Raw genomic sequence first — 14,793 nt, 5'->3', positions numbered from 1 at the left:
ACCTCATGAGGGTCCATTGTGTAAGAAAAGATTCAGTCATGATAAATAAACAAAATCTCATGAGTGTCCATTGTGTGGGAAAAGATTCAGTCAGGCTGACCTTACCTCATCATATAAATTGAATATAAATACATCTGCATATATACTTGAATATATAAATTAAGTTAACAATTGCTTGCTTAGTTATTTTTTATGTTATCATATAAGTTCATTTAATTGAATATAATTTCTAGTACTTAGTTAACAGTACCTCATCATATAAATTGAATATAAATACATCTGCATATATACTTGAATATATAAATTCAGTTAACAATTGCTTGCTTAGTTATTTTTTAAGTTATCATATAAGTTCATTTATTTGAATATAATTTCTAGTACTTAGTTAACAGTACTTAGACTACATTTAAAGTCATTTAATATCATACTTCTACAATTTAAATTGTTGTTTATAGTATAAGAATATATTGGCTGTTAATAGTTATGGTGCTAGGCTAGACTATGTACATGTTTAAATCTCTGATTTAAACAGAGACAGTGTTCAGCATAGAACTATATTTATTAAATCTTATCCTTGTATAAAATACAAGATGATGTAAGATCCCTGTCTGCAGGTGGAATGGAACTTCTATCAACCAATTCAATTCACCCCCACCTGCCCCTTACAGCCCACAATCTGTCATTAGGAAAAGAGGAGCTAGGATTTACGACCCTAGCTAGAGATTTTAGTTGAATAAATTTGCAGACAGTAATTTTTAATTTAGTTCAGTACAAGTTCCTGGTAGTCTCCTCTCATATCAATCTTGACAGGTTTTTCCCACAGGACTTGTACCCAAGATTGACCATGTAATGTATCAATTATACAATGTTTGTATGTGATGTAACTATATAACCTGAGCTTGTAAAAGCACCTTAATCACCTTCAGTGATTAAATGCCTAATTGCACACTAGTTTCTCTGTCAGCTATCTCACCCTGTCAGAGTAAAAGAGACACATGTATGTGAATGCATGTGTGTGTATATATATGTATGTATATATGTATATGTACGTATATCTGTGTGTGTATGTATATGTATATGTATAAAGTACATAGGAAGCTGATCAGAATTGCATTTCAACTTTGTAAATGCACATTAATGACACTTCAAACACTTTATGTAGGGCATACGTAAATCTGTGTATCTATGTATTTATGTATGTAGGTTAGCTTAGCATTTTAAAAAGTACCGAATCACCTTCTGTGGTTGATTGTTCAATAAATCCCTGAACTATATGTTTAACAGATCTCTAACCCTGTCCATGGAGGACAGAAGAAAATGTATATATGCTAGTTAGCTTTTTAAATGTGTGGCCACGTCTGTGGTAGAAAAAAAATGATATTCCACTAGATCTGTACCCTGAAATACAGGTGTACAGAGACACGTCTGTCAGTAAAAAATTATAAGGAAAACCTAGCACTCCTTAAAGCAACAACACTTGAAACCATTGATTCATTTATAAATATCTTACGGGCTCACGAGCACAATGTTTACGTTGATGGGTTTCTTCTTCTTCCTAATGGTAGGTGCAGTTTGCATGAAGGGTTTATCATTTCGATGACAGCACGAGTGCAGATGTTGGGAGACGTACTAATGTTGAGAATAACATGGTTACAAGTGTTTATTGTGTTGTGGTGTAGATAAAGGAGCTACGAGTAAACAGAGGCGCGCGTTAGAGGGAGACTTGCCGCACTGAAGGGCGGGATGTTGTGTTTATGGCATCAGCTGGTTGATGGCACTGTGGCGAGGCAGTTGTTTTGTGTGTTTGGCAGTTGGTGTAATGTGGCCAAACGCACATTATCTGGCCAGACGCCAGGTGAAAATGAGGCCCAATTTGTTAGTCGACAGGAGATATTTAGCCAGTGCTTTGACTTTTTTATTTTTTTCATGTAACGAGATGTAACCTCCTCCTAATATGTGCTGGATGGTCAAAGGTATTACGGTATCACCATACTTCAACCAGTAAACCAATTCCTGTCTGAATTCCGGTCTTACTCGGGAATACACATGTGTTCCACAACTGCTTTCAGCTTCCAAAACTGCTACAGGACCCACTGCCCTGGTGTTACGGACCCGAGTCCAGCGTCGGAGCACGGAGCAGTGACGACAACAGCATCTGTGAGTTCGCTCCCGAAACCCCCTCCAAATGGACAACGTCATCTAGTGAGGACAGGATATACCGGTCACAGGTGCTGGATTCCCGTCTTAATCAGCTCATAACGTAGCCGCTGCTGACCTCTGGTGAGGTGGGGCTTAGACAGCAACGCCATCTATGGAGTGGAGAGGTGGACGTTTGTGTCTAAGCGTGTAAGTGAGGTTCCCTAGAGCGTCCCAGTATTAATGACGTGTCTGATTGTAGAGTCGACCTGGGAATGATGTGTAATAAGGACCAGTCTACCCAAGGAAGCCAAGGTCTCTTCACCAGTCTGCTTTGAAGAAGCTGTGAGTCACCCCCGGACGAACTCTGTTGAGAGTATTAGCCTGCCTGAAGTGAGGCAGTGTTGGGAATCGCCTTATCGGGGCTGGCTGGTGGAAGAGACTAGCCACTGTGGTACTTAGAGAGGAGAGTGATCAACGGGTCACACGAGGCTCCTGCCAAGGGCACGCAACCCTAGTATCAGTCATGGAGTGACCTATACAGCGGAGCTGATTGGTACCTGCCAGCTACAGGCTGGATTGTGGTTGAAGGCCTCCACGACGAAGCACCCAGTGGGACTGTGATTTGGCTGGCCTGTGGCCAGGGTAGATTCGTCATAGAATCATAGTGGATTCATCGTGGGCCACGGAAGAAGGAACCAGGGCTACCCAGCGTGAGCACCGTGGAGCATCCAGTGTCTTCGGAGGAAGACGAACCTGTACATAATAGTGTAGTTATAACCCCCGCGTGTGACTGTTATTTATTTGTTCATGGTGGTGGAAAATATATATATATATAAATTGGAATATTTGTATCCCTCCCCCTTTAGTTTAACTTGCGTTACGGAACAAACCCCTAGAAAGCCTCTACTAACTTGGGGCCGGATTCCCAAACTGTACTACCATCAGAGAAGAACCCGGTTGCGTCCCAGTAGGGCCGTAACATAATTGGCTTCCCCAGCGGGATCCGACCCCTTGTCAAGTATGTTTGACAGGGGTGGTGATGTAGCGCAATCCCCTGTAAATAATTCCCCCCCGTTTATAATTATTTGGACGTTGAATGTCCTGTGCGGTGCTCGGTGTGATTTAGTGCAATATTTTAGTGCGGTGCCCGGTGTGATTACGTGCAATATTGGCAAGTGCGGTGCTAGGTGCGATAAAGTGCAACATTGGCGTAGTACAGTGCTTGGTGTGTAAAGTGCTCAAGTGAAGCGACGTGTTAAGTGTTCGTGCACCACTTAAGTGATAATGGCAGAAAAAGTAACCCTTGACGATCTGGACGATGTTCAGGCCTTTCTGAACTAGGAGGACTGTCTTGCCAGATTGAAATATCTGGGAAAGCAAGAACTGGTGCTAGTGAGTGCCTTTCTGAAGATCAAAATACGTGAAAGTGATTCCCGTGTTGAGATCTTGTCCAAGGTTCACAAACATTTGAAGGCCGGGGAGAAACAGGAAAGCGAGGCACAGAGTACAAAAGAAAGTGAGGTGGTAGCTTCCACTGAAAAAGAAGATAAAGGTAGTGACATTGAAAGTGATGAGAGTGAACTGAATATAAGTTTACTCACTGTGAAAATGCGTGAATTAGAGATCCACCGTGAAATAGAATGGAAAAAGCTAGAACTCGCTAGAGAGAGAAAAGAGAAAGCGAGAGAGAGAGAAGATAAGAAGTTAGAACTGGAAAGAGAGAGACAAGAAAAAGAAATGGAAATGAAGCGTTTAGAATTACAAGAAAGGAAAGAAGAGAAAGAGAAAGGGAAGAGCGAGAAAGAGAAGAGAAACGAGAGAGAGAAGAGCGAGAAAGAGAACGAGAAGAGCGAGAAGAGCAAGAAAGGGAAAAAGAAAGGCAAGAACGACGAGACAGAGAGGAAAAGGAAAGACAACACGAGTTAGAAATATTGCGATTAGGTGGTCGGAGGAAAACAACGGAAACGAGTGGTTTCGATCCGGTAAGGAACATCAAAATGGTCCCTAAATTCAACGAAAAGGAAGTTTCGAAGTCCTTCGCTGCTTTGGAGAAGGTTGCGGCCTCTTTGGAATGGCCAAAGGAGAATTGGGCCATCATGATACTGTCCGTCTTGACTGGGAAGGCCCAAATCGCCTACTCCACGTTGTCCCTTGATGACTCCTGTGATTATGACAAGGTGAAGAAGGTAGTGCTCATGGCTTACCAGTTGGTGCCTGAGGCTTACAGGCAGAAGTTCAGGAACCTGAAAAAGACCTCGGAGCACACGTTCACAGAGTTCGCGACCATCAAGGAACGGCTTTTCCAGGAGTGGTGTGCCTCTCGGAAGATGAGGACGAAAGAAGAACTCGAACAGCTCGTTTTGTTGGAGGATTTTAAGGAATGTCTGTGTGGAGATCTGAAGACATACTTAGAAGAGCAGCAGGTAGAGACCTTACGTGTAGCAGCCACTATGGCTGAAGAATACATCTTGACGCATAGGTCTTCCACTAGGTATTTCCCTAGGAATTACCCACGTCTGTTTGGCAAACCTCATCATGACGAAGAGAGACCCGTCCCACAAAGCGCTATGAAGACGCTCCCAAGTAGCACCCGAAGGACTAGTCCTAGCAGTCCGAAACACCGTAGTCCGAGAAGGAATGTAGTGTGTTGGACTTGTGGGCAGAAAGGGCATGTTGCTGCTATGTGCCGAGGCAGAAAAGGTAGCGGTCCACGTAGGGAGGTGATGCTATTGGGTTGTGTGACAACACCAGTGGGAACCCAGTCTCTGATGACTAGTCAGGAAGGACCAGGATTGTTTGCCCCTCACACTTCAGGCGGGTATGTAACGAGTGATCATACTGGTAGATCAGTTGTAGTGCTCAGAGATAGTGGAGCCGCCCAGTCCCTGATCGTGAGAGACTCGTTACCCGAGGGAGTGAGAGTAGACGGGAGACAAAAGGTTGTCCTGGTTGGGTTTCCTATGACACGGTACGTTGCCTCCTTAGTGCCGGTACATCTAGACTCGCCTTACTTCAGCGGCACATGTGCATTGGCAGTAGTTGATACCCTGCCTATAGCCGGGATTGATGTAATACTAGCCAACGACTTGGTGACAGGTTGGAGCAACAATCGTCTCAAGATTGTGGACGAGTCAGCCGAAACAGCAAGAAGGTCTGAGGTAACAACAGGCATTGGTAATATCCAGGTACAGGCAGACATACAACTACTTAACCTGTTTAATTCTCCCTTTCACCAACAAATTGACAGCATTCAAACAGATTCCGCTAATTCTTCTCTCTAATTCTACACCCCTTGAAAGCCTCTGCTAACTTGGGGCCGGATTCCCAAACTGTACTACCATCAGAGAAGAACCTGGTTGCGTCCCAGTAGGGCCGTAACACCTGGCAATCCCTGAGCCGACCCTAAGGGAACCCTCACTGTTGGGCCACAGCGACTCTGCGGTTCTCAAGCTTGAGACGGTTCTCAAGAATGGTTCACCGCAGTTCTCAAGCTTACCAGGACTCCGAAGACGAACCCAAGGAAGCCGACCACGATGACTCGACTGACACCCATGCATCAGTCGATGTCAACGGCTCTCCCGCCCCTCATGCAGCCGCCCGGGCACCATCTCCCGCTCCAGCTCCCGCACCTGCACCAACCAGACTGACAGGCTCCCATGCAACCTTCTCCGGGTATTTCCGACGTGGCCGCGCACTATCCAAAGACGACAGACAGCAAAACTCCATAATCAACAATGACTACTGGGAATACAAGTGCAGGAAATCATGACAAAACTTTCTATAATCGTCCCCCATGAATGTCTCGACCACCTTTGCGACTACGACACCTTGAAGAAGGAAATTTGATCAGACTTCGGAGAACTGGGATAAAGATGCGAAAAAGTTGAATTTTTGGTTTGGAATTTTCAATTTCATTCCTTATTCCTGTCGTGATATTTTAGTATTACATCCATTAACTTTAACTGAAAGTCTAGATGGGTCTCCTGAGGAAGGACTTGCTTAGCTAACACACTAAATGTATTAAGCAGCTCACTCCTCACTCTAGAGACCATAGAAGAACAATTGACTAGGCGCGAGCAAACGCCGAGATCTCAAAAGCTTGAAATTCCCTTCACTTAGGCCGTCGACCTTCGTAAATCGCGGGAACGAATCTAATGAGTAGGTCACGGGTTCTCACAACGTATTTATACAGTTGTGTGGTGCTATGAATTCAGCTCTAATCTCATGAAGCATTCTCAAATGAATAGCAATAGTAATTTCAGGTGACATGGCAGAACATATATAGAGCAATAAAATGTGTGGGGTGTACGAAAGGACAGCGTTCAACATAACAACACAGTTTATTCAGCAAAGTACTAACTACTACAACAATGAAAGAAATATCAATGATGTTACTCGAAATCCTTCCTGTGACACCTTTACTGACAGCTAGACACCACCCACGAGTGCTGCATAAATGAACTAACTTGAACATACTGGGTGATCACAAAGGAAAACCAAGCAAGATATACTAAGTCTATAATCACTTATGCAACAACACCCCCTTCCCCGCTCGGCTCGTTGTTGCCGTGAGGGGGGCTTAGTGGGCGGCTGCTGGAGTATGATGCTCTCTGGGACAGTCCTCTGTCCTTTTCTAGCCTTGCGCTCCTGCTGCCGTCCTCTCCAATTCTGCTGAGCACCTTTTCCTTTTCCTTCTGTTTCGTTTTTCTCCCCCCTCTTCTCCTATCTGCTTGCCGTTTCCTGCCGACCTTTTGCTTGTTCTGGTTCTTCCCTTGGACTTCTATATTGACGCCTGGGTGCTTGAGGAGGCATACTCTTGCACCCATAGAACTGTAGTACCCGACGTCAAGAGCGAGGGGAACCTTTTATTGTCAATCCCACTTTCGTCACTGAACCCGATCTCGACGGACTGTCAGTTCTTAAGGTGGCGTTTGTGGGGCATATACTAATGGCGCACCCCTAGGAGGCCCCGGCATGATCGGCGATAGATTCTTGTTGGGTGTCCTGCCTCTAATTGCGGCTCCATGGTGGGTGTGGGGGCACATTCGTGAATGAATATTCCTTTTCGTAATGATGATGACCCCTGTTTCGACTGTTTCTGCCTTACCTTCTCAGGCTCGTGGGGTGGGCGACCAAGCCCCCGAGTCGGTCCGTGTTGGAAGACCGGGCTCTGTAGCCTCCGCTGCATTGGGCCCCGACCTTGCTCCTCCTTTGGCCTCTCTGACTCCTTCCCCTGGCTCCCCTCCCTCCTCTGTGGTTGGGTCGAACCCCAAGCCCCCAGTGGTGACTACCTCGTCCCCTGGCGCGGCTCCTTCTCTAGTTGTAACTACTGCGCCTTTTAACCCCTCTCTCTCTGGAGGTTCTCACCGCCGTCCTCGTCACGGCCACCCTCGTTCGATTTCTTCCAGTTCTGCTACCTATCAAGCCTTGTTTGGTCCTGCTTCCTGGGCCAAATATTTTGATCTCCTCCCTCTTGATTCTGCGCCTCCTGACGATTTCTCCCTCCATCGACATCTCGTTGATTCCGTGGATGCCTCCATTACTTTTAACCCCACTCGTCTCAGTACACGTGTCGTTGCTGCTCCTTCTCAGGATGCTGCTTCCCTCTTGGCTGCCTTATCCTGCCTTGGCGAGACCCCTGTTTGGGTCTCAAAGAACGCTCAGTTGAATGCCAGTGTTGGCACTATTCTGCTCCCGCCCCATGTTGCGACCGGTGTTCGGGACCTGCGCGACTGCCACGACGATATTCGACATATCCTTGCTGCCCAGGGCCATTCTATTCTCCAGGTGGACACGTTTACTCGTCCCCCTCGTGGTAGTCGCCGTCAACCCCTCCGGGTTGTGAAGATGACCTTTGATGGTAGGACCCTTCCACCCTCTGTCATTCTTGCTGGTGCCAGGTGCTCTATCCAGGAGTACATTCCTTCTCCTCGGCTCTGTAACAAGTGCTGGAGGTTTGGGCATGGTGCCCTCCGCTGCTCCAGGACTGTCTCTCTCTGTCCTTTGTGTGGTGGTGAAGGTCACTCTAAGTCGGAGTGCACTTCTCCCCAGGCTCGTTGCCTCAACTGCGGTGAGGCCCATCCTACCTTCTCCCGTGCGTGTGTCCATTACAAGCTTGAGGCAGCCGTCCTCAACTTGAAGCACCGGGAGCGTTTATCTTTTCCTGAGGCGAGATGCCAGGTTCGCCGGCTCCCGCCTTATGCTAATATCTCTTATGCTCACGTGTTGCGCTCTTCCTCTCCTCGTCCTTCCCACCTTCCTCAGACTCATAACCGTTTCCGGGCCTTGGACCCTGATACGCCCACTGCCCCCTCCTCTGTTCCTATGAGTTTTGTCCCGAAGGATCCACCTCCTGGTCCTCTGTCTGGGGTTCACCTTCTTTCTACCCGGTCTGTCTTGTCTCCTGTGTCTTCTTCCTCGTCTCCCTCCGTTCCTCCTTCCCATCCTTCCCCTCCGTCTCTTGCCTCTCCCCGCCGCCTGTCGGTGTGGGCTGATGTCCATCGCTCTCCAAACGGCTGTTATGGGTGCTCTCGTTCAACTTCTCCTGTTGAGATGCTAGAATCCGTTGCCCAGTACGTGGTTGCTGGGACACCTGTCTTTTTAAGTCAGAAGCGTAAGCCTGGCTCCTCTCTTTCCTCCTCCCTGGCGGGTAAGAAGGTTTCGCTTTCTACCTCGACCCCTACTTCTGCCTCTCTCGCCCCTTCCCCTCCCATTTCGGTGGTTGCGCCTCCTGTTCCTGCTATGGAGGTTTCTTTAGCCCACGCTTCCCTCTCGGTTGCTGCCCTTGCTAAGGTGCGCTCCACTCTTTCTACCCCCCCTCTTCCTGCTGCTGTAATTGACTGCTCCCCTCCGTTGTCTCCTCCTCTGGACCCCGCCCGCCCACCTCTGGTATGTTCTCCCGCCTCCTTCCCTCCGTCTTTGCTCAGTTTACCCATGCCCCCTAACCCCTGACTTTGCTGACCCTGATCCTGACCCTGATATTCTTTAACGTGCTCTGTTGCTCTTTTGCCTTTGTTTCTTCCTTGTTCTCTGTTTTTGTCCTTTCTCTTCTCGTCGATGTCTCATCGTCAGTGGAACGTTCGAGGTTATTATGCCAATTTCCTCGAACTCCAACTTCTGATTTCGCGGTTTTCGCCCCTTTGTGTCTGTCTCCAGGAGCCAATGCTTGGTGCTCGTCCTGGTCGTTTTCGTGGCTATTCCTTTCCCCCCCCCCCCAGCCGGTGCTGGGGCTTCTAATTCTTCTGCTCTCTTGATTCGTGCTGATGTTCCTTTTGTTCCTTTACTTTTTCCTTCGCCTCTCCATTGTTCTGCTGCTCGTATCTTTGTGGGGAAATGGTACACAGTTTGTTCCATTTATCTCCCCCCGAGTGTCCCGCTTTCTCTTCCTGATTTAAAACACCTCCTAGACTCCTTGCCGGAGCCTGTGCTCCTGCTGGGTGACTTCAATTGTCGTCATTCTCTTTGGGGTGACGTTCTGACGAATACCCGGGGTCGCCTTCTTGAGCCGTTTCTCCTCTCTTCTTCCCTGTCTCTTTTGAATTCTGGTGAGCCCACTCATTTGGACTCTCGGACTCGCACCCTTTCTTGTCTTGATCTTTCTCTCTGCTATTCTTCTCTTTACTTAGATTTCACGTTGCAGGTTCTTGATGACCTCCATGGAAGTGATCATTTCCCCATCCTTGTTTCCTTTTTCTCTTTTCGCCCTTCCCTCTCTTTCCCTAGGTAGCAGTTTGCTAAGGCGGACTGGACCCTATTTACCCTCAGTGCTGCTCTCTCTGACCTCTCCCTTCTGCCTCTCTCTCACGCTCTCCTCCTTTTTCATGACACTGTCTTCAACACTGCCCTCCGCTCTATTCCTCGCTCTTCCTCTCAGGGTCCACGGAAGTGCGTTCCCTGGTGGAATGCGGACTGTCCTCAGGCTGTCCGCTATAAGCGTGCAGCCTGGAAGAGGCACCGCCGTAGGCAGAGGACCGATTCTTTTCTTTTCTTTCGGAAAGCGAGTGCGGTGGCCCGTAGGGCCATCCGTACGGCTAAACGTGAATGTTGATGCTTCGCCATCTCCCTCCTTGCATGTCTCAGTATTTACTGAGTCTGTATAATCGGATCTGGGAGTCGTCGTCAGTCCCTGAGGACTGGCTCGATGCCGTTGTCCTCCCTGTTTGCAAACCGGGGTCTCTGGGTACTTCTCCTAAGGACTTTCGCCCAACTGCCCTCACAAGTTGTGTCTGCAAACTCTTTGATCGTATGGTTAACTTTCATCTGATGTGGTTCCTGGAACACCATCACCTCCTCTCCCCTTCTCAATTTGGTTTCCGCAAGTGCCGCAGCACGACAGATGTCCTGGTGAACTTGGAGGTCTATATTCGTACTGCTTTTGCTGCGAAGACCTCCGTTGTTGCCGTCCTTTTTGACCTGGAAAAGGCTTACGACACCACTTGGCGGTATCATATTCTATCTCAACTTCATTCTTTAGGCCTTCGTGGTTATCTCCCTCTCTTTGTACGCAGCTTCCTCTCTCGTCGTTCCTTTCTGGTGCGCCTTGGAACCGCTCTCTCTGCCTCTTTTCAGCAATACGAAGGTGTGCCCCAGGGTAGTGTTCAGAGCACTACTCTTTTTCTAGTTGCCCTCAATGGTCTTCTTTCCTCTCTTCCTTCAGGTGTCTTCTCCGCTCTCTATGTCGATGATCTTACCCTTTGCTGTCAGGGGGATGATTCGCCTCTCCTTCAGCGCCGGCTTCAACTTGCAATTGATGCCATGTCATCTTGGGCCACCGATCATGGCTTCAAGTTCTCTACTTCTAAGACTTGTGCCATGACTTTTACGCGGAAACGGGTCGTTCTTCGTCCCTCTTTGTCACTTTATGGTCATCCCCTTGAGTACAAAGATTCGGCAATGCTTTTGGGGTTATTCCTTGACACTCGTTTGTCTTGGTCTCCCCATATCTCTTACCTCCGTGTTGAGTGCTCTAAGGCCCTTACCCTCCTTCGGGTCTTGTCCCATACTTCTTGGGGGGCAGATAGGCGCACTCTCCTTGCTTTACATTCCTGTCTCGTCCTGTCTAAGCTCGATTATGGTTGCCCTGCTTACTCGTCTGCTTCTCCTTCGCCGTCTTGATGCTTTACACCATACTGGGTTGCGCCTCAGTTCTGGTGCCTTTCGTTCGACTCCCGTCCTTAGCTTGTATGTTGACACTGGCTTCCTGTCTCTCCAAGACCGCCGTGATCGCTACTGTCTTCGCTATCTTGCGCGGTCCTTACAACATCCTTTCTCTCGCCTCTGTCGTGCTTTAACTTTTACCCCTCCTGCGGTTCCTGTTCCTCTTCACCACCTCCCTCTCTCTGTCCGGTTATCTACCCTACCGGATTCTCTTTCCGTTCGTATTTCTAATGTTTCTCCTCGTGTTGTTCCTTCTTTGCCCCCATGGAAAGTCCCCCTTCCGTAGTTTTGTACATCCTTGACCCGTATCACTGAAGCTTTTACCCCTCCTTCGGTTCTAAAACGTCTTTTCCTTGAGCACTTTTCTTCTCACTCCCGCTCCGTTTCTGTCTTCACCGATGGGTCTAAGTCTGCGGACGGTGTTGGCTACTCTGTTGTTTTTCCTGATCGCACTTATATGTGTCGCTTACCTCCGGAGACTAGCATCTTTACAGCGGAGCTTTATGCTATTCTCTATGCTCTTCGTCTCCTGCTTTCTCGTTGTCAGTCTTCCTTTGTAGTTGTTGTTGACTCTCGTAGTGCCCTCATGGCTCTCGGGTCCTTTAATCCGGTTCATCCAGTAGTTGTCGAGATCCAGTATTGGCTGTTTCTTGTTCACAGTAAATTTAAGTCGGTTGAGTTTTGTTGGGTTCCCAGCAATATTGGTGTGTCTTTAAATGAGCGTGCGGATGCTGCCGCCAAGGAAGCTGTCCGCTCTTGTCCCATCTCTCGTAAAGGTATTCCGTATTCCGACTTTTACCCGGTTATCCATTCCTCCGTCCTTACCCGTTGGCAGGCTTCTTGGTCGTCTGTTACTGGTAACAAACTACGTACTCTTAAATGTTGTGTTTCCTCGTGGCCGTCCTCCTTCCACCGTAACCGGCGTTGGGAAACAGCTCTGGCGAGGTTGCGTATTGGCCATACTCGCTTAACCCATGGTCACTTGATGGAGCACCGCCCTGCTCCTTATTGTCCTAGTTACATTGTCCCTCTTACGGTCGTGCATGTCCTTCTTGAATGTCCTGACTTCCAGGACGATCGTGTCTTGCTTTCCGACCGCCCCTCGCGGTCACTTGTCCCTCAGTAGAATTCTTGGTGACTCGGATACTTTTGATATCGTTCGCCTTATGCGTTTTTGTTCTCGTATTGGCATCCTTGGTGATATTTAGCGCCCTCTGATTATTTTGCGCATTTGATGGTGCTACATAGCCTTCCCGGTTTGGTGCCTTCTTATGATAATTACTTACTTTACAACCCGGTTGCAATAACCATTTACTGCAACCACAGTAATAACACACTAGGATTCGTGACACTACAATTATATATATCGTATCTGCTGACCTTACCTGTAGCCTTCAGCTATCAAACGCTAATGGGAAATACTTAGGAGATAACACACTCCTGATAACTTGGCAAGTGATTGGCGATCCCACGGATCGATGATTACTCCCGTGAATTACGTCACTCGATAGAGCTGTCAGCAGTCATTCCTGACAGCCACGTTACTCACACTTCACAACAAATCTAGCAAAATTACGTTAAACAGGTCAGCCACATATGTATATATATAATTACACTTATCACAGCCCTGGGAACAGATGATACAACTATTTTTGTGTCGACAGAAGACTCGGTGGTGAATGTTCAGAATGAGTTAGACAACTTTGAAAGAGCGACACGTGCTGTCATTAACAAGAACAAAATGTGTATGATGGGGCTTGGCAGTTGGTGTAATAAGGTTAACTGGACAGGTTCATGGTTCCAGGTAGTGGAGTCTATTAAAGCTCTTGGGATTTGCTGGTGTAAAACATATGAAACAACATTGGTTACGAATTGGCAAGTACTATGTGGGAATATAATAGTTGTAACGAATATGTTGTCAAATAGGAAATTGACCCTGTTTCAGAAGGCGGTAATAATCAATTGCAAAATTTTGTCTAGAGTGTGGTATTTGTCTCACAGCTTTCCCATAGACAAGAAAAGTGCCATAGAGATTGACAAAACTATTTTTACGTATGTATGGTATGGTAGATACCAACCAATTAAACGAACTACCCTATATAAAGGTAAGAAAAACGGTGGAATAGGAATACTGAATGTGTACCATAAGTCATTGGTAATCTTATGTGTTACCTTTAGAAAGGAGATAATGCAGAGGAATAGTGTAAATGCACTAGGACATTACTATTGTAAATTACGTGTTAGCTACTTGATAAATATGCCAGAGTATACTGACCATGCCTTTATTTCACCTCACTTTTATTCATGTGCAATTGATGTTCTCAGGCTGATTTGTAATAATGAAGGTTTTTTAATGATGAACAGTAAACAAGTGTATGATGTTATACTAACAAATGTAGTCCCTAGAGTAGAGGAGGCATATCCACTCTTTAGCTGGTAAGTAATTTGGGCAAACCTTCATGCTAAATTTATTGCCCCAAAACAACGTGAGCTATTGTGTCGCTATATTCATGAGACCCTTCCTACTAATGATAGGTTGTTGATGTTGGGCATTAAGGACAACAATAGATGTGACCAATGTACTGAAATTGAAAATAATATGCATATATTTTATTTCTGTAAGCAGAAAGTTGTTCTTGTAAACTGGATTAGAGACACTCTTAAAGCTTTATGTGGACCAAGTATTAGAGTGGAGTTAATGAGGTTTTTAATGTTTCATATTGACATAAAGTTCAAGAAAATTAGGAATACAATAATTATGTTACTTTCTGATTACATTTTTTGTTTGTGGATAGGCAGGCAGGAAGGTTACTCAGTAGACAAAATATTGAAGTTCTTGCGAGGCAGGATCAGGTATAACATTTTGGGTTTAAGGCTCATGCTCGGTGATGATATGGAAAATTTGTTTACTGAGAATTATATAAAATATATATAAATGTAATAATTTCCCCTGTATTTTAATGTAAATTTATTCTCCAATTTTTGTAAATCGTTTATAGGTAAATAAGTATAACATTCAGGGTTTTTTTTTAAAGATCTTGTTCTGTACTACTGAAACACTTGTTAACTAAGAATTGTAATGTATAATTGCCTTGTAAAACTTATGTATATGTAATTTTTATTGCATTTTCTTAAATAAAGATAAAAAAAAATCCTCTTAGAAAAATGTAAATACATGAAATCTCACCAGAATAGAGTATAAAACACACTAGGACGGCCCTCACGGTCCTCGTCTAATATATCTGTATAATGTGTTCCCGTGTGTACACACACACTCACACACACACACACGTGTGTGTGTATGTGACGGTTGAGAGGCGGGACCAAAGAGTTAGAGCTCAACCCCAGCAAGCACAATTAGGTGAGTATTAGGTGAGTACATGTACATCTGCACACAACATATCAAGTCCTCCCTATTGACAAGGACGGAAATAATGGTGAAAATCTCACGCGCCCGCGCTTCTCTTCACCTTAGCAGGTGCTAATAGAGACAACCGG

General features: G+C 46.2%; 1 protein-coding gene across 3 annotated transcripts in view; it reads left to right on the top strand.

Moving 5' to 3' along the window:
- The window catches only part of LOC138349591 (proline-rich protein 36-like), a 233,332-nt gene that overhangs the window by 42,864 nt on the left and 175,675 nt on the right, over positions 1 to 14,793 (top strand). Inside the window, exon 2 of one of the 3 annotated variants that reach the window (XM_069314729.1) lies at positions 615 to 13,569. The exons of 1 other annotated variant lie outside the window; for it this stretch is intronic. In XM_069314729.1, the coding sequence (XP_069170830.1) occupies positions 7,210 to 9,090 (1,881 nt within the window). In that variant the 5' untranslated portion in view covers positions 615 to 7,209 and the 3' untranslated portion in view covers positions 9,091 to 13,569. Of the gene's footprint in view, positions 1 to 614; positions 13,570 to 14,793 lie in introns of those variants that run through there. One more of the 3 variants, XM_069314730.1, reaches the window with a different exon arrangement.

The sequence above is a fragment of the Procambarus clarkii genome, chromosome 80 (genome assembly GCF_040958095.1).
Source record: "Procambarus clarkii isolate CNS0578487 chromosome 80, FALCON_Pclarkii_2.0, whole genome shotgun sequence".
NCBI classification, from domain to species: domain Eukaryota; kingdom Metazoa; phylum Arthropoda; class Malacostraca; order Decapoda; family Cambaridae; genus Procambarus; species Procambarus clarkii.
This window is presented reverse-complemented; position numbering and strand designations above follow the sequence as displayed.